We start from the raw sequence: 21952 nt of genomic DNA, 5'->3' as shown, positions 1-21952 counted from the left end.
AGAGCTTTTGTCGCCCGAGATGGTCGTTTAGAGTTAGACCAAGGGCCTAACAGGTCACTTAGAGTTAGTCCTCTAGAAAGCGCAAGGCCCAAGGACACTAAAAGGGACATCCTAGCTGCTGTATACCACGTATATTCACACAATATGCGGTTCAAGTGCTCGCGCACGTCACAAAGAGGGCAGAAGGGGGAAGCGGGCTCTTTCATCTTGAAGCGAAAAGAACTTGTGTAAGCGACATTTATAGCCGCACGCGGTGAAGAACCACTTCGTGATGCTTGGACAGTCCGTCAGGCATACTAAAGGTCCCGTGCGGGTTTATGGAATGAAGCGGCGCGTAATTTTGTGGAGCAACAGCCTACACATATCGCTGAAAACTCCAGGCAGCCTTGAATGCAAGAGCAGAAACATCTCTTCTGGAGAACGGTATCGGTTCACTGGGCCGTGCAGATCAGGCGCTATGGATGCCGCAGTGTCCGCCTTCACGTTCCTAGTTATACCGCAGTGATCAGGAATCCACTAAAGCCCTACATGATGGTGTGCCTTTAGAGCTTGTAAGTGCAATGCATTAATGTTGAAAACACGCTGATCTTTCGGGTGCGATTTTAAAGAAGAGCCGCCCGAGAATCCGTGAAGATTGCCCGCCGACGTGCTGGTTGTTCGATGATGTAGGCGAAAGCAGCACGCAGAGCAGCAAGTTCCGTTCCAATGGATGCCGTCCGCTGGCTAAGCGTTACGCTGAAGGCGGTAAAGGAAGACGAGAACCACATTCCTATAGCAGATGAGGGAAGATGAAAACCAAATTCCTATAGCAGATGAGATGGCTGTCATAGATCCATCCGTGTGTAGATGGGTATGTGCCCTGTATTTTTGGAAGGTCATTTCCAAGGCGAAGAACTTGAAGGCAGGGGTCGCGATATCCGGTGTGCGGGTAATGCCGGGAACTCCAGTTGTAATTTGCAGACGCGGGAACATCCAAGGTGGTTGTAGAGACGGAGAAGGGGCTGGTAATGCAGAGGCAGGAGGTCTCGCACTTCAGTGGCTGAGCTGAGTGCTGAGGGGTGACCTTGCTGCCGTGCTACAAATCTCAGTTGCGCTTGAAAGAGCTCCTGCGCGTTAAGAGCAAGTGGCGCCAGTCGTCGAAAGTCCACCATAGTTCCCACCGTGGATGTGGTCTTCCGAACTCCAATGCACATCCTTAGGACATGCGCTTGCATACTTTGCAGGACTTTCGCATTTCCTTTAGAGAGGGGGAGAAGTACAGGAAGACTGTGGCGTAACAATCCTACGCACATGGCATCATACAACCGAAGAAGAGGCGGGACTGTGCATCCTCCAGCGTTCTAGATATCATGTAGAAGATGTTGTCGAAGGGCACAAGCTTGTCTTTTATACGGCGGACGTGCTTTGACCAAGTCAGAGACCTTTCAAATATCACACCCAAAAACTTGTGGTGCGGAACACAGGGGATAGTGCAGCCTGCAACGGTGAGTCCATAATTTGATATATCACGCTTCATGAAAACTATGGTCAGCACTTTCCAGCTGATATATCTAGACCTCGGGTTCCTAGAAACGCCGCAATGGAATTGATTGCCCGTTGCACTCTTGCACGCAGTACCCGCCTGTTGCGTCCAGCGCTTTATATGCAGATGTCATCCGCATACAAGAATATATCCACGGACTGCGGTAAACACCTCTGTATGCCCATCATAGTGATGTTGAAGAGCGTCGGACTGAGGACACCACCCTGTGGAACACCACGGGTCACTCTGTATAACGGTGTGTCACCGCTTCCCGTTGACATGTAGGTACATATATCTGTTAAGTGGTCAGAGATCCATGCATACATACGTACGATCCCCAAGGCCCGAAGACCCCATGGCCGAGCATATAGCTTCATGGTACACGCAGTCGTATACTGATTTCATATCAAGGAACACAGCGATTGTAATGTTGCGCTGTGTTTTGGCTTGTTTTATGCTATTACCAAGGACTATGGCATTATCAACGCTACTACGCCCCTTGGGGAAGCCAGGCATCTGTGGCGAGTATGCACTGTGAGTGGTCAGGACCCAGGCGATGGAGCAGCATTTTTTTCCATAAGCTTGCCGACGCAGCTCAGAAGGGCAATGAGGCGGTAAGACTCGATGGAAGTCAGTATTTTGCCTGGCGTCCACAGCCACAATATGTCCACAAGTACAGCCACACTACATCCGTATTTCGATTTTTGCTCTAGGCGGCCAGTTCCTCAAGTACGACTGAAGACGCCTAAAAGGCACTTCTTTCCCTTTTCGCCCAAATGGGAAATGCTGTGTAGCTGATATTGTCCGGACCCCGAGAAGTAGCTTTACTCACAGAGGCGAGCGCAGCGGCGAGTCCTGCCATAGAAAACGGTTCATCCATGGGTGGTGTTATGGCTAGGGCAGGCACACTTGTGGGCGACGAGGGTCTTATATTTGATGTCGGCGCAGCGGTGATTTTTCTGCAGAAGACGTTTAGCCTAGGTCACTGTTGTTCGTACTTAGCGAAACAGAGTTCAAGAGGTGAAGTCGTGTCGATGGTGAAGACTGAACCATGCGCCATATTCCAGAAAGTGGCTTCCTTGGGTCCAACTTCGAGCAAAAAGAAGTCGATCCACTCACGCTGTTCATGTGCCTCTAAATGGCCTTCTGTGTTCTTGCAGTATCTCGGATGTCTCCAGTTTATTGCGTCCGCCGCGCTCTTGCGGCTCAGCCCACAGACGGCCGCCAAAGGGCTGCGCCCTAAAAAACTGGCTGGGCCGCCGTCTCCCGACCTCTCGAGACCACGGCCATCAACACCGATTTAGAATAAGCTCCAAGCAACGCTTGAGAACAACAATTGCTGGAGGGCATCTTCGCGTCTTCACGAAGCTAGTAAGGATAGTGACTAGTGGATGAATTGGGTGCCAGTATCAATGATCCTGAAGCAACGCAAACTGCTTATGTGTACGATATTCCTGAGCGAGTTTCTTGCAGGACATCTCGGCGGGGCTGTTATACTCTTTCTAAATAGAAAGCGCTGTGGCGTTGCCCGCAATCACACGGTTCTCATTAAGCCTGTTGAACTTAACTCAAAAAGCCGACGCCCATAAACTTGCGGATGGCAAAAGAAAGGACGAAAGAAAGGAGGCAGGTGCGCGCAAAACAATCAAATAGCCTCCGGTGTCACTTTCGAGCAGGCAAAGGGTTGTCGGCCTGCCCACAATCCAATGCGGTCCTTGAGAACGTTTGTGAGCGACGCTGCAATGCGACACGGTTGTTTTCCCACTCGCGGGCGAGGCGCGCAAGTGGAGGCTCCACTGTAGTCTCTCTCAGCGCGGTGTCGCTATTGTACTGTTGACTTCCGCCGACCAGCTTTGATGTCGGCGAGCTTCGTTCCTTTGGGAAAGGCCAACCGCAGACAGCATAGCTTCGCCAGGATCCCAGCTCCATTGAAGAGGGGCAACAGACGCAAGGTATGACAAACCCGTGGTGCAGCTGTAAAAATGGCGCCGATTATGCGCCCAGGGATTATGCGCCCAGGGATTAGATGACGAGTAAATACAGTTCCTTATGACAATCTATCAAGACAATAGAGTGCACCTTACATGGGAAGGACAGAAATGCGCCCAGCAGGCCAACATCCATCGGGGACTGAAACAGGGATGCCCTTTGAGCCCAATACTGTTCATGCTTTGCATGGCAGGGCTAGAAAAGAAATTGGAAGAAAGTCAAGTAGGGTTTAGCCTAACCCATATGCTGCAAGGCGAAGTGGTACAACAGCATATTCTGGGAATGTTATACGCAGACGACATTGTTCTTTTAGCTGATAACCAAACCGATATGCAACGGCACGGCTAATTATTATTAGCGGCCAGGAAGCCACCGACCTCGGGTTAAATTTTAGCGCAGAAAAATCAGGAATAATGGTTTTCAATCACGCTACCACTGACGTAGTGTCTATCCAGCAAGGCGAATTGCCTAGAGTGAAGGAATATAAATATTTAAGAGTGTGGATAAACGAGGGGGATAACTACTTAAGAACTCACGAGGAGCAACTTACAGTTAAGGGAAAGTTAAACGCAGCTATAATGAAGCATAGAGCTCTGTGGGGGTATAACAAATATGAAGTAGTAAGAGGAATGGGGAAAGGAGTAATGGTCCCGGGTCTCACGTTTGCGAATGCTGTACTCTGCTTAAAATCAGACGTTCTATCAGGCCTTGAAGTAAACCAGAGAACGGTAGGACGTTTGGCCCTAGGCGCGCACGGAAAACATACCCAGCTTTCTCGCTCAAAAATTCCGACCTCTCAGGAACCTATGGAAACCACTTCAGGAAAGTGATATTTGTCACAAAGCAAGACGTCAACGTGGAGATGAAAACACTAGAAGAAGTTTCCAGGATTCTGAATATTTTATTAGCAATTCGCTGCCAAATCCTACTCCCCATGCATTTGTATGGGATAGTTTCCACGGCTCAGGAACCTAGCCGCAAAACGTGCAAGACTTGAAACTCTGCGCAAAGCAAGTTCTCACCCCCAATATTAGCAGCGCAAAATAACTTTCAATTACGCTAAATAACTACACGATAATCGCTGTTGGAAGGACTGCCATGAGCGGGAAAGCTGCACATGAACATCTAACGAAGCAGTTCAGGGAGGTATGGGCTGGGCGTCGTTTGAAGTTAGAGAAGCTCAGAGTAAAATATGCTTTAAGATGAGGTTGAGAGCAATGGATCAACGAAGGTGGTCAGCTAAGGTTTTTAGGTACATATACTTGAAAAGCGTGGACACGCAGTGGTTAAGAAAGACTAGAAGGCTAACGATGAAATACGGAAAGAACAGTGGAGAATTCAAAACAGCCAAGGTAACCAAAAAAGAGGCAAGGCAGATTGAAACGAATAAATGGAGGGAAAAAATGGAAGCTAAAACGTCGTTAGAGATGTATAGGGCTGAGAAATTGAACTTCGGGAAGGGAAATTTCTACGATAATTCCCAGGGCAGTGCTTTGCTTTTTGAGGCTAGATCAGGTTGCCTGCGAACTAAGAGCTTTGTGGGGAAGTATTCACAAAATGATGGGGTATGCGTGGTCTGAGGAAAAGAAACAGAAACTATGCGGCACATAGTGTTAGAATGTGAGGGTATCCATCCAAATCTACATGATGGGAATATTCGGCTACCAGAAGCCCTAGGATTTGAGGGTATCACAGAGGAAGTTAACTTCAAGGCTGTCGAGGGAACGAAAAGAAGATTAGAATGCTGGTGGACGAAAAGCAGAGAGGGGAATATTGCCTAGGACAGTTACCACCTGTAACAGGAAAAAAAAAGTATTTTGTGCCTAATAAGCTTTTTGTGCCTGCCCTAAGCAGCGCTAGTATTAAACCAAGAGTGTAAAACATGGGTATATTAGTTCTTTTTGGTAAGATGACATGTCATCACCCCGCTACAAAGGGGAAACCAATAGCAATCATCAATCATCATCATCATCATCATCATCATGCAAGTATGATAAACTTGAGGTGCACATGTATATTAAAGTACTGCACGAAAGCGTCTCATCAGTGAAGACTGCAGGTCCAAGCTCGAGGCGTTCCCGAGCACGGGCACAATAAAGATGCCGAAGCACCAGATGGGGGCGACATTTGTTTTTTAACAGAGACATCATACCAATGTACACAAGGCGCACATCCACTTTGGAGTCCGCCTGCACTTCGTGGTCTAGTATAATAGATACAAACTTTGTCTGGACATCAAAAAAAAATTAATTGAATATCATAACGCATCCCGCGGATGGCCGCGACTAAATTTTCTTACCGCTCAGTTTTGGCCTGTATGTTGTACAGTGCATGACTCCTCAATGCGACTTGGTTGTGTCACATGATACAGCTTCATACATTCTTGACCTTTTCACGGAATGTTGAAACGTCGGAAAACAATTGATGTACACAGTGAGTCATTGACTGATTGAAAAGTCATTGATAGACGTAATAGCGATAAATTTCTAAGTTGGAGCCCAGGGGTGCACCCCAACAATGGTGTGAATAGATGCAACAAATTTTGAACACAATTTAATTACTACGATTTCCCACGCAGACTGCAAATTGTAAACAATAAATACGCCATAGCACATGGTTTTTCAGGCCAAATCAAGGCGCCTAATCTCAGACCGTATCAACGCTTCTGTCAGATCGTTTTACATTGCGTCTACTGGGTATCTGTTGTATACAAAAACCACTAAACCGGCGAAAACTTAAACTTAAATGTGTTTTGATTGTTCTGCCTGTCATCAAGCCTTGTTGTAAAAATTTAATACTTTGTTTCGAATGGAGCCGAAGTGGCTATACACCGCTGTCTCGAAAAATTTACAAGAGCCGCGTATGAATGACAGCGAACAAAATGGTTAACAACACATAGATTTCAAGATGACCAGACCGTAACCTACATTTCCCCCAACTTGGAGAGATAGCTTTTGTTTTGGCAGGAGGACTCTGGGTAAAATGGGGGAAGGGAGCGTAAGAGCTGTGGGGCCTATCGAGCACTCACCCCCTACAGAACAGCCGACTTTTAAAGACGATAGTCTTTCTTGGGCTACTTAAACCCAGAAATTTCGGTCTGTCTGTATGTCTGTCTGTATTGTCTGTCGGTCTGTCTGTGACTCGATTCAGCCACCCGGCCAAAGTGAAACGAAGTCTGCGCAATAGTCTTATACCCGTGCCACACGTACACGAAAAATGACATTAAGTGTTTAAGGCCTTAAGATACCGAATGACATTATTTGGGCGGGCAGTGCTACACGCGAAAACGCAAAGGCATTAAATTTGTTAGGCATGGTGGTGATAATGACCGTAAGGAGAAATGCACTCATATTTTAGAAGCTTTGAACGTAGAGAAAAATGTCTTGCAAGGGTTAAAAATGTTTTTGTGATAGAAAACGTTATGAGAAATAGTGTTTTCTAAAAAATGGTGTGAGCCGTTTCTGACAGTGGCTTCAGCAGCTGCCGTCGCCGGCCACCGGTAGCCAAATCCGCAAAATTCAAAACGACGAGTAACACGATGTTTTGCCTTTTGCCGCTGTTTTAGTGAACTTGATCTTCTTCAGAACTTCGCCTCAAAGAGCGTACAAAAAATCGTCTTATTTTGAAGTTTAATTACGTTTCCGCCTCACCACTCTGTTGCGGAGAGTTTCGTTGGTTTCATTTGGTGCTCATCACGTTCGAGATTAGGCAGATTTAAGGCGTTCGTGAAGGCGAATGAGTTGTGCGGAACTTCTTAAACCAAAAATGACATCATAGCGAATGGCATTAGATTTTTCATGTAGCAGCGAATTAATGGCATTAAAAATTAAGGCATGAAGCACTTAATGACATTTTTCGTGTACGTGTGGCATTATATACTCACAGCGAAATCTAAACGTCTAAGTCTGGCTCATATGTTCATGCTTGTCAACATTGTTGAACAAGAACAAACATTACGCAAATAGAAAGCAGAAAATTAATACACAAGGGATATTAGTGTTCCTTTATAAAAAAATTCATAGATTCTTGATTTTTGCGAAATCAAATACTACATCTACGACAGAAAAAAAAATCACCCTACCGCCCGCGCCACTATAGCTTCTGGTGGCATTTTAAGAAATCAAGCGGCAACAGTTACGAAAGGTTCCACTAGATAGGTTCCACGTTCTGCTTGGAACGCACGTTGACTAGGGAAACGCGGTTCTATAAACGTTGAAGTAGGGCGCCTCGATTCACGCGCGTCTCCGCCGTACGGCAGCGCTGGCATCGAGGCACCGGCCTGGAGCAGTGGAACGCGGTAAATTTAAATTGACCTTAGCAAACCTTTAGCGTGTTTACCTTGAAAGGAGCGGGACGCAAGAGGAACAACATGAGAGGTGAGCGGGAAAGCGAAGGGAGGCATTTACTTGGCAAATGTCGACGAAGACCATCGTTTTTTGTCGACATTTTCGAAGAAAGGAGCAGATACGCGGCCAATTTCTTGTCTGTAGATGACTATAGGCGGACCTAGTGAATGCGTGGTGTCATTTTACTTGAAACGTGTGTTAGAGACATGTAGTGATAGGAGTAACCCGAGCAAGGTAATTGCAGTAGTATAAAGGCGCGTTTACGCTAATGGCGTTTAGTTAAGGCTAACAAGGACGGTCGACCAAGCCTCTCAGCCATAGTAATTAACTGAGGAAAGAAGAAAACGATGCAAAAGCATCATGACGATGCTAATCAGAGGACGCAATCGCACCAGTGGGTACGTTTCTGCAATCGGTGCTGTTTGTACTGTCTTGGGCTCTGAGGCGTCCACGCCACCAGCAGCTGTGAAACGCGGTATCCCACGGAAGCACGCCTTAAAAGAACATGCGGGAAGCACTAAAATTCCGCATCGCCATGGCTAACTAAGAGGCAGGCGCTCTCTGCAGCTGAAACAACCATCTAATGAGCACCCCCGCAACCGTTGCCACGAGAAGATTACACGGCAGACATATATCCTTCTGATTACGAAGCAATTGTCGCAAAAGTATATCACGAAGAGCTACCACAAGACACAGGGGATTGCGTAGCTTGAAATGAAATGTAATGCTTTCGCATTTCCCAGACATAAGCACTCTTAAATGACTTCCCGAATTCATTGGTGCGAGTCACGGTAAAATACGGGTTTGGGTTAAGGTCGACCACTTTGGTTTCTTCAACGTGCTCCTAATTTTTCGCACACAACTATAGACTGCATACAACGGCACGCAACTTATGTCTAAAGCTTATTTAAATAACTCGAAATTTAATGATGCTTTGTAACAGCGTCGCTTGTTTCATATGCATTTGTTCAGACGTGTGCTTGCGTGCTCGCGCATACGCGTGTGCGTGCATGGGTGTGCCTGTGGGCGCGCGTGCATGTGAAAGATTTAAGTAGACACAAAAATTATACTGAATAGATCGTACAGTAGATGCAATAAATTATTCATAACGAATATGAAATCGCTCTTATATCGATGTCATCACTGGAGAATACAAATACGAAATCTCACTGGGACAGTGGTGGTGTTGGTGAATACAAACAGGCATCATTTATTATAATCTTTACAGCTTAGTACCTAAAAACGTTTGTAATGTTCGGAAATTATGACACGTACCCAATACGGGAAGAGAGAATGACCTGTGACGGCGCTTGTGTTGTTTTATGAAGTACTTAATTAAGTAATGAGAAGGATTTGCGGTGAACTCATCTGGTTTCATGCCCTCTTGGGCCTCGGGTTCATCAGCTGTACTGCTCGTGCTATACCGCTCTGCGCTGCATTGACGATATGAGCGATGGCGTCATCGAAAGGGGATGTGGCGTGATAACAGGAAGCTACATGCCTTTCTGTCAAAATGTTATTCATGGCGTCACCGCAGGTCCTGACGTCACGTCTGCCGGTAAAACCTTGCATCAGACTTTTCGCCAATTGCGGACACTTACTGAGCCAGCGATCTTGCAGGGTCTTTGCGGTTTCCTTCGGGTAGCCTCCTTATCTGCCATACTTTAAGATGTCTCGTGGTGGTAATTCTGCTATGGTTGATACACACAGAAATATGCAGGTTGCATCATCGTTTGCATCAGCGGAATGGTTGATTTTGACTAAAAGTTATCTTTCGCTATGAAGTTGGCTTTGTCTCAACGGTGCCTGTAGACAAAAATGCTTTACGGGGCACTGTGAAAGGTTAATTTTAATCTATATAGCCAATCCATACAGACGTGTAGTATCAGAAAAAGGAACGTAACCCTTCTGCGCCTCCCCCACGCCCGCCAATCTCCAGCACCTAATTTGGCGCTGCCTGAAGTTCGCGCGCTACAGATCCTTCAAGCCTCATCCGAATACAACCTCTATTTACATCGATTCTCGAACATTGGAACCCTCCATGCTGGCTTTAATTGCACATTTTTCTCTAAAAAGCGGTCTAGCGCGGGCAGTTTAAAGTCGTGAGCCTGCCCTCCTCACCCGACGCGGCCTCTCCAGCCTTCTCAAGGAGCCCACCTGTTTTGGGTCGAACTGTACGCATTTAAGATGTCCCAAGTTACTTCTACTCCATCTTCTACTCCCCCTTCCCCCACTTGACGTAGAGACTTCCTGCCACAATAAAGGCTACCTCCTGCTCCTCTTCAAACTAACTGTCAGTTTTGGCCCGTAGTGCGCCCCGTCCAGTCGACATGATGCCACAGATCGCTACGCTCGCGATGACGTATTTTCATTCTGTCGGAGGCACAGAGCAGCGGAAATATTTAGCGTAAATAAACGCTGCGACGGCCAGCGCCCTCTAGCGAAACTAATCTAAATCGCACAAAGCCACACCAAATCATCCTTGGCCTCTCTTGGTCTGGAATTAGCCCCCGAAAAAACCGAATTCTTACCTGTATTTGGCCACAAACCCCCTCCACACTATAACCTTCCAACTCTTCTTCTCGCCGGTACTGCTATAACAGCTAGTTTTCAACCCATACGACTACTCGGAATCCCAATCGGACACAAAAACAGCCCGTCAATATGGTTACAGCAACTGAAAGCTAAATGGAAAACAATTCAACATGCCATACATCGCCTCTCGAACAACTTTGGTGGAGCAAGCCAGAAGGCAACCCAAACTTTAGCCCACGCTGTCGCAATTGGTACCATAACTTACGCAGCCCAAACCTACGACCTCAACAAAACGGCCATGAGAACGCTTCAACACCTGCACCGAGCCACCCTTCGCACCATCAGCGGACTACCAAAACATACCCGTCTGGAGAACTTGCAAGCTGCAGTTGCTCTTCCCCCACTGGAAAATATAATTAAAGAGCAAGTGAATCAATCCCTTCATAGGCGCACATTAACTTATCAAGGTGTCTCTATCATCGCCTGGGATAATCTCAAGCCGCCTGAACCCCCCGACATCCCATCGTCTCCGCTCCGTGGAGCCGCCCTTCTGTCACGGACTCTACGGGCACCCATCCCGTCCCGCGCAACGCCCGCCTCGTCCGCGCTGCCCGCATCAAAGCTCTCCGAAACAGTAAACTCCCCCACGAAATCGACATTTACACCGACGCGAGCATTTCTCCTCCGCTAGTTGGCACCGCATGGGCTCCACCTGACCTTCCTTCCATCCAAGGCAAACGATCCCTTAATATTTCATGTGCTACCATCCTCGAAGCGGAACTCCATGCTATTGTTCAAGCCATAGACTACCTCATGTTTGACTTTCACTCCTCCGTGCCTTCCCAGATACGCATCCTGACAAACTCTTTCGAAGCCCTACAGACTCTAAAATGTCCCACGTCGACCAATACCATCGCAACAAAATCATTGATCAGATCTCCATCCTGAAATCTAGCGGCATTCATGTTCGCATCGACTGGTCACCTGGACACGAGGAGTCATCACCGGGGAACCAGGCAGCCCACTCGGCTGCGCGGGAGTGTATAACCTCTAGTCCTCCGCTGCTACCCGACTTGGCTCCTCCACCTACTGAGACATTACCACCAGCGATACAGCTTCTACGTTACAAAAAGGAAAATAAAAAAGACCGCCTCAGGGCCCTGACTCCAACCGGCTTTTTATCCGCCCTGCCCTCGCTCCCAAGATCAGCCGAAATTTTCATAAACAAATATTTTGCTAATGCTAGCCTCCTCCAAATACAACCTCTCTTTACATCGAACCTCGTACACTGGAACCCTCCATGCTGGCTTTAATTGCACACTTTTCCCTAAAAAGCGGCCTAGCGCGAGCAGCCTAGAGTCGTGAGCCTGCTCTCCTCACCCCACGCGGCCTCTTCAGCATTCTTAAGGAGCCCACCTGTTTTGGGTCGAACTGTACGCATTTAGATGCCCCAAGTTACAAACTCCCCACCTTCTACTTCCCCTTCCCCCACTTGACGTAGAGTCTTCCTGCCACAATAAAGGCTACCTCCTCCTCCTTAAACAAGCCTTCGAAAAAGCCCGAATTATCATCCCACCGAGTCTGACCGATTGACTTCATCCAAGCCCGCCCAATCCACGCTGAGAATGGCGTCTGCTCAGCGCTCTACGGAACCTCCTCGATGCAGGCCCCCACCGTTTTCATTGACTTCCCTACCCCATTAAAGCTATCATTATTTTATTATATTCCCCCGACTATCTTAAACTTTCATTTTTTCCCCAGACACCACACTTCGTCCAGGGGTAACAGATCGTTTTTTTACCCTCTGAAAACGAACATGCCCTGTTGCCACCACAATAAACAAGCGCCATCTCGCCTCTCGGGCTTGACAAAGACAAAGAAGAAGCGCAAGTCGGTGGGCGCTCGGACCGTGAGAGCTTCGGAGCCACGCGTCCAGCGGTGCCGGAGGGCCGCGGTCCCTGTCAGTCCAGGCCGTCTGCGACACGTAGCGGTGCTGGAGGACATTAACCACTGTCCTCTTAGAGGCCGTCACGGGGAGGTCTGCACGACAGCCCGGTCACCACACGGGCCTGGCTCAGTGAGCGCACACTAGGAGCCCGTCCAGAGCCGGACGTCGCTTCTGTGGTACTAAGTCGGCCGCGGGCTTCTTCCCACGAGCTCTTCGGCTGCCTCAGACGGCGTCGCAAGCCGCAGGGAGACCCTCGCGTAACGGTGAGCGCATTTGTCGTACCCCATGGTACGCAAACGCTCGGAGGCCAAGCACAGTCATGGAAAAATGAAATGCGAACAGGAAAATATAAGCCAGAACACGCAAAATTGATGAATACTGTTCGTTCATAGGTACAGTAATGACGCGCTATTGGTACATTTGGGGAGCCATATTTCCTAACTTTGTTTTTGTAATTAAGTCACGCGTCATTTTCACTTGCATGGAAAGAAATCACGCTATTGGTGCGTTCTGGTTGTTATTTTCGTGTTCGCGTTTCACTTGTCCATGACATTACCTAACCGTTAGGCCAGTGGTCATCAACCACGTGTCAAGGCTTGTAAAAGTGATGCGGGGAACCTCACGATGAACACGATGAACTGTGTTGATCGTGTCATAATCTCAAAGAATTTGCACTTGCAGCTAAAGTGTCCAACATGGTTATCAATGTCTGCCTTTTGTCTGACTTTCATGCTGATGCGTGTCATTTTGTCAATTTGCTTTTGCAGCTAATAGTCACCTAGACACATACAAGCTGCCTTTTGTGTGTCTGGCTTTTAAATGCAGAGCATTTCTTTAACTCACGATGTCACCCGTTCTTGGCGTCCGTAGTTGTCCGCACCGCTCGCCTCGACATGCCCGGCTCAGACGTTTCGCTATCGGCGTGATCAACATTCGATAGCGCGCCCAGGCACGTTTCAAGGACACTTTCTCCCCTCCCTCGGACTCAACGTGCGCCGAGGCTGCCAATTTTACTGCTGACGAGCGCTCTCTCGTCAGCAGTTGCCACAAGTGCAACAACATTAACGTAACGCAAACTACTTAACGTCGTGCGCCCCCGGAAATGCTCTGCATTTGATCGTGCCCCTCGCGAGGGGGATGTTTCACTGCGTCGCCATGCGGACAGTTTGCCACGCTTTAGTTTCAGTTCCGTATCTCCCCGCTGCGGCCGTGGAGAGAAGGCGGCCGGCCGCGACTCTCGCCACCGCGGCGCTGCGGTTGCGAGTTGCGCTAGGAAAGCGAGCGTCGTCTGCTAGCGGGGAGCGGAATTTATACACGTCCACCCGTAGACACAGCAACTACACCCTATCTTGTCGTTTCACTATCCTACCACCTCTTGCTATAGCAACGTCTACTTAAACCTACCTAAATATCAACTTAATCAATTTAAATCCACCTGAATCCACCTTAACCCATTATAATTTTTCGCTGAGCTGGCACATCGAGCGAAAAATCCCGGGCCATCTCCACTAACGGGAAACATGGGTAGGGGCGAAGCATGCAGTGTATAAGTATTCTTGGCGCCTTGGCATTTTTGCCAACGGAGATGAAACCGGTGGGGGGTAGAGGCATACAGCTTTGCTGTATACCTCTACCTTCTCTTGTCTTTGAAGCACGAAGCTCTCTAACACGAGGCGTAAACGAGTGTCCCGGTGTTTCTTTAGTACGCGTTAGGAAGCGCTCCAGCGCGAGGCGTAAACGGGTGTCTTGGTGTTTTTTTAGTATGCGTTACCTCTAGCGCGAGGCGCAAACGAGCTTCCCGGTGTTTCAGTACCGTGACTACACGAGACGATGATTACGACGACGACTACAGGAGACGCCAACAGCCCCAGCCTCTAAGTGGCTTCGCCCCTAGAAGCCAACGTTAAACCATGGGCTACGCTACACTAGCTACGCCAAAAATTAAACATGCGAAGCCACCTTAGTGCGTTTCCAGCTAGGTTTAGCAAAAAGGAAAAGTAAATGGGAGAGGGGGGGCTAAAAAGTTTCGGGGAGGGTTTCGCGGATCTTTGAAATGTCCTCGCGGCCGCCCATTTGAGAACTACCACGTTAGGCCATGCCTACACGTGAAAAAATGGGAGCTCAGAAATACAGAACAAGCAATTCGCTTCAGCCTTAGCCTAGCGTTACCATACCCACAGCTGCTGTAATATTATAGGAATATCTCTAGTGCCGCACGTGGTCTGAATCGCTGGAAGCGACATGGCCGATATTTCTGCCCAACAATAATGTATAGAACGCCACGGGCATCGCCTCACTTCTTGCTTCCCCGCATTTCATCATCACGCAGTGTTAAGGCAGCGCTCTGCTGTGGCGTGAAGAGGGTTTTAGTTCCGCTCAGTGATAGTGTATATGACATAGATCCATGGTTTCAGATTGAGCACGCCAACAAGGCATTCTGCATACCCGCTCTAAATACGTTCGACTTCAATGATACATTGCAATTTATTCTTGATTGTACAATATAGGGAAACACCGGGGGAAACAGCCCATTAAACTAGGAGCTCTAGAAGACCTTTGTGTCAAGAGAACTTCAAGTGTCTGCATATAGGCATAGCAATGTTAAAGGAAAGCCATATGGCGAAATTTGGCTTGCATATACAGTAAAGACTTATATCCCTCGAGAATTATTTTTAATACAATCATTTGTATACTATATTACATACTAAATTAAATGCAGGATCCAAGCATAAACTAAAATTGAACACAATATAACCAATAAATAATCGTCCGAAATGGTCACTATCAGTTCACTGTTTCCAAAGAGAAGATTTTGCGAGAAGTCGACGCAGCTTGCTTCGCTTGTTCAAGATCATGTTTCGTATCAGTTCGAATTGCGCCTGAAATCACCCTAGTTAATCGCACAAACTGGCAAAACTCGTGGCAGGCCACCAAGTAGTTCGCCTTAACTTTAGAATTTCAGCCTTCATGAAGCCTGGGTGCACCGTCATGGGTCCAAGGAGCCGCCTTGACCGACAACATTCGCGCTCCACGGGAGCGGGGCCCGGGCCGGGCTCCGCCGAAAATCGACTTCGGGCGGCCCGGACCCGTGCAGTGCTCTAGGCCCTCGCAGGCCCCCAGGCAATTATGAGCAAAAGGGATTGCGCGATTATCAGGGCAGCGTGTTCTGGAGAAAATAAAGAATAGGCGCCCGGCCTTCGGTAGCTTTGCCGTTGCTACAGCTGGCTTTAGCGTTGATACTGATTTGTTTTTTTTATCTTGCTTGTTTCTACTCACCTCCCCTGTCTCAACAACTCATTACGAAATCGTTGATGCCCAAATTCGTGACTATCCGTGTTTAGGTGGAGCGTCGTTGACACAGGGTGAATTTTCCAAGGTTAGACAACTGGGACTTTTGTCGCTTATTTTAGCCGGCGGATGCGGGACAACGGCTTCTAATGTGGGACAGTCCTGCAAAATGCGGAATGCGTGGTCACCTCAGCTAGCGGATCTCTTCGTTTTTTACGGCGGCAGTTTGTGATAGCTTTATGTTAAGTCATTTCTGAGTTGCCGCATGAACGGACTCTCTGGAACGACTGGACAAATTTCTCGGAGCAGTGTATTTCCGACCGTTACATGTCGCAGCAGCCGACCTGAGTGCATGTCAGTATTCTGTGCCCACGTACAAATTTGCATGCGCGAACTAAGTTTACGCGCACATCGGCATGCTAAACATGCCTGAACCACCTCGTCTCATTGCGTTGTGCTTCTGCACGACAAGAGCATACAGATGAGCCGCAGTGTCGACAGAGACGAACAGGGTAACATTACGCACAATATGGACGAGATTATATGAATAGCTGAACTATTCTACACCAAGCTACACGCCAGCAACGTTGGACCAGGGGAAACCACTGAGCCTACAAGTTTAGATGTTCCGCCAGTAACTAAAGAGGAAGTAGAAAATGCGCTTAAGGGCATGAAAAGAGGGAAAGTTGCAGGCGATGATGGCATAACCGTAGACCTTTTAAAGGAGGGCGGAGATATGTTGCTAGAAAAGCTTGCTAAACTATTCTCAGCATGATTAAGGACTTTTAAGGTACCCACAGCCTGGAGAAACGCCAACATAGTTTCAATTCCCAAGAAAGGAGATAACAAAGATCTTAAGAACTAGAGAGCCATCAGCCTTCTGTCGGTTGTATACAATAACAACGAATACGGATGAATAACATCGCGCGATAATCTGGCTCAAAACTGTCATTTTCGCAACGCAATCACGCACTGTAAATGCCGTGCTTGCATTGTGTTTTATCAGAATGCGTGCCACATTTTTGAGCCAAATCATACGTTTGGCCTTGTCATTGGGCCACCTGTTCCTTTCATCACAGAAATTGGCTATTTCGACACATTGCGCTAAAAAAAGCCCACTTGAGTTCTAGATACTATAGGTTAATTTATTGCCGAGAAAAATGTTTGAAAGGGCGCACATGCATCGTGATATGAGTTTACGAGTGAGCTCTCTGTAGGGGGTTATGGAAGAAAGAATGTAACAACAATGTTTTCGGAAGTTAATAGTGTTGCGTTTACAACCGGGTTTATGCCACAAGAGCAAAAAATGATTGGCTAGTTGATTTGACACATTTAAAATAGCCAAACGAAAAAGCGCCCGAAACGAGGACGACGAAGGCACACAACCAACACGAATAGCGCTGTTTCAACAGACGTTTATACTTAAAAAGGCTAGTTTTATGGTACAAAAATTATTGGAAGATTCCTTGGTGTGTCCCTATTTTCTCTCCCTCGCGAACATGGGACTGGGCCCGATGCGTACACCTTGCTCCGGATCCACAAGCCCGCAACACTGCGTTTCCCGTACGCCCTTAGCACACCGTGCCAACCCTCATTTGCGTTCTCCGTCCAAGTGTCCACGTTTGCTCGCTTTAGCGGCAGCATTGGCTGTCGGTTGCACCTTTTGCTGTCGACTAGTACCGCTATTTCGTCGCCGTCATTTCTGTTCCAATCTGTTTTCTAGCATACTCTGCTCCGCGTTCACGTCCCAGTCCATTTTACGATGCGTACAAGCGGTAAGGCGAGGCGCCGAGAAGCCGCTTTACGGGTGCGTCGGGCAGACAGACGCTAACCGGCAGAGCGGCTACTTGACGTCCCCCGAGCCAACGTTTATAGATACTTTCTACAAACATTGCCCCGAGCAACTGTGAGCGGAGCTCCACGGCAGGCAATGCCGCTGCGTGCTCTTGGCTCGGCCAGCTCGTCTTGACATCCCCGAGCTGCTGTTATCTGCTTTGTTCTCCTTCGGTGGAGAACCATTGCTGCGGAGTTATCACTCCGAAAATGGAATGAATCCGGGTTGATTTCAGATTTTTCATACGGCGGAATGGCATGGGAAAGGAATGGGGAGAACGCTAGGAGGAATGGAATGTTTGCGTTTTCCCTTCTCTGTCTTCGTCTTTGATGCGCTGTTTTCACCATGAACATTCACCAACTTGCCCAGTTCGCCGCACTCGTAAATGGAATTAAGCGCTTCTTGCCCCGAATGGTATGGAAATGAAATGGTGGTGATTTTCAGTCGACGGCGTCACCATTGCTGGCGCCTTCCGGTTACTTAATTAGTCTGAGGCTTTAGAAGCTTGTTCATACTACGAATTGCAAACAGAGTTTTCAAGGGTTTTCGGAGTTAAGCCTTCACTACAACCATTTTTTTCTATCATTGATAGCCCCATGTACTGCACAAAAAAGTTTTGCAGCTCACAGTGGCTCCCACGCATGCAGTTAAGTGGGCGCGAAAAAGAACAGGGGTTTGGAAGATATGTGTTTAAGTTGGGCCAAGAAAATGTTCGAAGTCCTTTCAGATTGTTGTTTTATTCTTCTGGCTGCCTGCGGCACTTTAGTACAATAGTGTCAGAGCCTTGATCCCTCATGTGGAGTACTACTGAAACTGATTCGTTGCGTCAGGCTCACTGAATTATCCTTTTTCACCTATCTTCTTCCTGCCCATATTGTGCAACAGCCCATTTTTATGATATTCCGTTTCGATAACTGAACAAAAGCGTGAAGTCACTGGACCTACACTAATTGGTCTGTGAGAAAGTATTTCGATACACTGTGAGCAAATTTAGCTCCACGTGGGGTTTCAAAACGATTTACTTTATTAAAACGGGCTCAAGAACTGAAACCCTTCCCGTTCCACCGAGGTATAACGGGTAAATTAAATACATTGAAAATGGATGTATGGATTTAAAATAAAAAAAACGTAAAAAGGTAATTAAACAAGATAATTAAAGATAATTAACAAGATAATTAAACAAGATAATCTGGAAAAACCGCGCTTTTACGGGAGACCAAATAAGTAACAAAGTAGATACATGGCAGCTGCATCCAGCAGATAAGATATCTTACCCAACCAATTTCGCAGACAGATTTTGTAGTATTTACGGACGGCTCGCAAGATAAAACCGACATAGGAGCAGCTTTTATAATTTCTAGACAAATCCGGCAAAATAGTAGAAACCAAACAATACAAACTTCCGGAGTACAGCAATAACTTTGAGGCAGAAGGAATTGCGATTTTAAAAGCACTTGAATACCTCCAAACTAGCTTCAAAGGTAACGTACAGTTGTATACTGATAGCCTATCAACCCTAAAAGCAATTAGCAATCCAAATAATCGGAACCCAAATATATTTAGAATTAAAGAAATGCTAAACAAAATAGCAAAACAGGTCAAAATAACGTTAACTTACATTAAAGGTCCCAGTGGCAATGTCGGTAACGAAATAGCGGACGAAATGGCTAAAAAAGCAGCAAAATATGGCGAAAAAATTGACTGGCCTATTTCACTACAATTTATCAAAAAACAGCTCAATATTTACCTAAGAAAACATTGGAATTTTGAGTGGCAACAAGAAGGAAAACGATTTACTGTAGCTTTGCAGGTTGCAGTAGGGACTGCTGATGAAACACGGAGCTTCATAGTCGCTGAGGCGAAGTAGGTTCATGCCGCGCACCGCTGCGTGACCACGACGAGATGCCTAGAACAAATGAACACGGGTTTTACTCCCATCGGCGTGAATCCTCACGTCTGGCCGGTTGTGCTGCTAGGTCAGCCCTTCCTGCTTTGGCAGGAATTTTGAGAACTCTCCTTGGCGGCGACTGCAGACGGGTGTCTCATTGGCAGTCGCCGTGTGCCCAAGCCACCAGGCGGGCAAACGTATCGAGAAGAGGGGAGGGGGGAAGGGGGAAGTGTTAACAGTCGCACGGCGCGCAGCCGAAACCACGGTGTTTCTCACCGCAAACCGATACTGGGAAAGCTTGAAGCTAACAATTTAAAGCGTCCGTGCACGAAACAACGAGTCAGCGTAAAGCTCGCACACCCTCCATAACCAGCGCACAATGAGTAGCCTTGTGTAAGCCGACCTTGTAGACATCTCCAGAAATACAGCGCCAGTTGTCGGCCGTCTGTCTGCCGGTTGCAGCAGCGCTCCGGAGCTGCAGCAACGGCATATAAAGGTCAAATGTTAACAACGCAGATGCTCTCCGCTTGCCTGCCCCTCCCCGCCAGGCCCCTCCCTTCCAGGCGCTTGAAATAATTGTGTACAGAAAATTTTGTTATTGATACGAAGGGGAATTACCCCACAAGAACATACTGTCAACAGCCGTAAGTACTCTTTTGAAACTGTTTGTTATAACTTGAAACTTCTAATTTAGAACTTTATACTTATTCTTTATCATTTATATAATAAGGGTCAATAAAGCCAAAACGCAGCAAAGCTTGGTGTTGGGCTGGTTGGTAGGAGTACATGTTTAAATGGATAGCGCCTAAATTTAAGAGATAAGCACGCACACGCACACGCTCACACACACCCACACCCACCCACCCACCCACCCACCTTCCCTCCCACACACACGCACGCACACACACGCACACGCACACGCACACACACACGCATGCACACACACACACACATACACACGCATGCACACACACGTGCGCACGGGTGGACGCACGCATGCACACACGCACACAAGAAGAAACGGACAAAGCCCGCTCTGTCCGTTCCTTTTTATGTGTAAGCGCTCTCTGTTTTTATGCATGTTATATACAGTCACGGAAAAATGAAACGCAATCGCGAAAATATGAATCATAACACAAAAACAGCGCAATGTTTTTCCATGCAAGTCAAATTGACGCTTGGATTAATTACAGTAACAGAGTTGGAAAATGTGGCTTTCCAGATATACCGCAACAGTGCACCATTATTGGACCTCCACGAACTTTTTCAAATTTTCAATTTTGCGTTTTCTGGTTCATATTGTCATGTTCTCATTTCATCTGCCCATGACTGTTCGCCCAATCCCTTGCTCGCCATGGGCGCCGTGAGGTTGTCGCGCGGAGAAGCGTCCTTGACGGCAGTGTCTGGCGGCGCAGCCTGCTTCCAGGAGGAGTACGGCGGCGGAGAGGAGGCATTCCGGCAGCCGCCCTGGGACGGCCTAGTCGGGGGGCGCTCGGCAGCCCAGCTGACATCCGAAGCCAAGAGCGGCGCCGCCAAGAGCAGCGCCAGGAGCTGGGCCAGTCCGCACGAGCAGCAGCGCCGGGGAGCCATGGGCAACATACTCTCCTGCTTCCACGGGTCGTTCTCGCCCAGCGACGCCGAGCACGGCCACAAGCTCATGCCGGTCGCCCCGAGGCCGCCAGCCGGTGAGTGCTCGGGGCTCGGAGAACGCGCACGCTGCCTCACCGGTTCTTTGGCGAAACTATACCGCGAACATCACTGTCGGTGGGACAGCGCGCTGGAAGCGCACGCTGCGATTGCGGTCCCGGACACGAGGCGTTAAGTTGCGCTCACGGTTCCATTCCATACTGGCGCTTAATGTGCGTAGAAGACTGCGCTCTCGTTTGTGGCGATGTATACGACGTACTTTCAGTAACAATAGGGGGGTTCAAACTTAGTAAGTGATGAAACTGGACTTTCTCTTTCTTGCTTCTCCTCTCCAACATTTTAACCTTCACATCGGTATCTCATCGTTTGGTCTAAAGCTATTAACGGAATGTTGTATCACTTTAAGGTTTGTGTGTATTTCGTCGCCTACAACTTTTATTTTAAAAGTGATAAATAGGAGATATAGCCAAGACTGGCTTTGGTACTCTTCTCTGTAGCTTTCCGCGTTGTCAGCACGATGACAGAGTCAGGACAAATAAAAAGCGCCAGAACTAACTGCTCTTATTTTGTTATGATGATGATGCCTCATTCAGCCCAGTTTTTTTGTGTGTGTGTGAGAATCTATAGCCCTCGTTCTATTTAGAGCTGACAACCTTGTCTCAGTATAGGTGTGGGCACACGGTATAGAGTGACACATTGTTACGAAAAAATAGGCCTCGTACTTAACAGCTGAGTAGACAAGGGTTGGAAATCATGCGATAATGGTGTTCCTTTGAAAACATTGCATAATGCGAACTGAAACAGGGTCAGGGCATTTTATTTGAATCAAAGGACGCTTTGCCAGGAACGCTTTGAATTCGCTTCCCTTGTCAGCACTCACAGCATAATTCTTCGCGTCCCACGATTAGTCAATTTCAAACCCTTGTCTCTTCAGTTTTAAAATACGACGTCATAT

The 21952-nt window shown here is 47.6% G+C and overlaps 1 protein-coding gene across 2 annotated transcripts in view; it reads left to right on the top strand.

Annotated features, from left to right (window-relative positions):
• The window catches only part of LOC144155019 (annulin-like), a 133700-nt gene that overhangs the window by 51384 nt on the left and 60364 nt on the right, over window positions 1-21952 (top strand). For both annotated transcript variants that reach the window (XM_077686213.1, XM_077686212.1), the window contains exon 7: window positions 20766-21035. In XM_077686213.1, coding sequence (XP_077542339.1) covers window positions 20766-21035 — 270 coding nt within the window. The remainder of the gene's footprint in view (window positions 1-20765; window positions 21036-21952) is intronic.

Source organism: Haemaphysalis longicornis, unplaced genomic scaffold, assembly GCF_048455015.1.
Source record: "Haemaphysalis longicornis isolate Haplotype H1 unplaced genomic scaffold, Haemaphysalis longicornis Haplotype H1 scaffold_1, whole genome shotgun sequence".
NCBI classification, from domain to species: Eukaryota; Metazoa; Arthropoda; class Arachnida; order Ixodida; family Ixodidae; genus Haemaphysalis; species Haemaphysalis longicornis.
The sequence above is the reverse complement of the archived record's forward strand: the minus strand, read 5'-3'. Positions and strand labels throughout refer to the sequence as shown.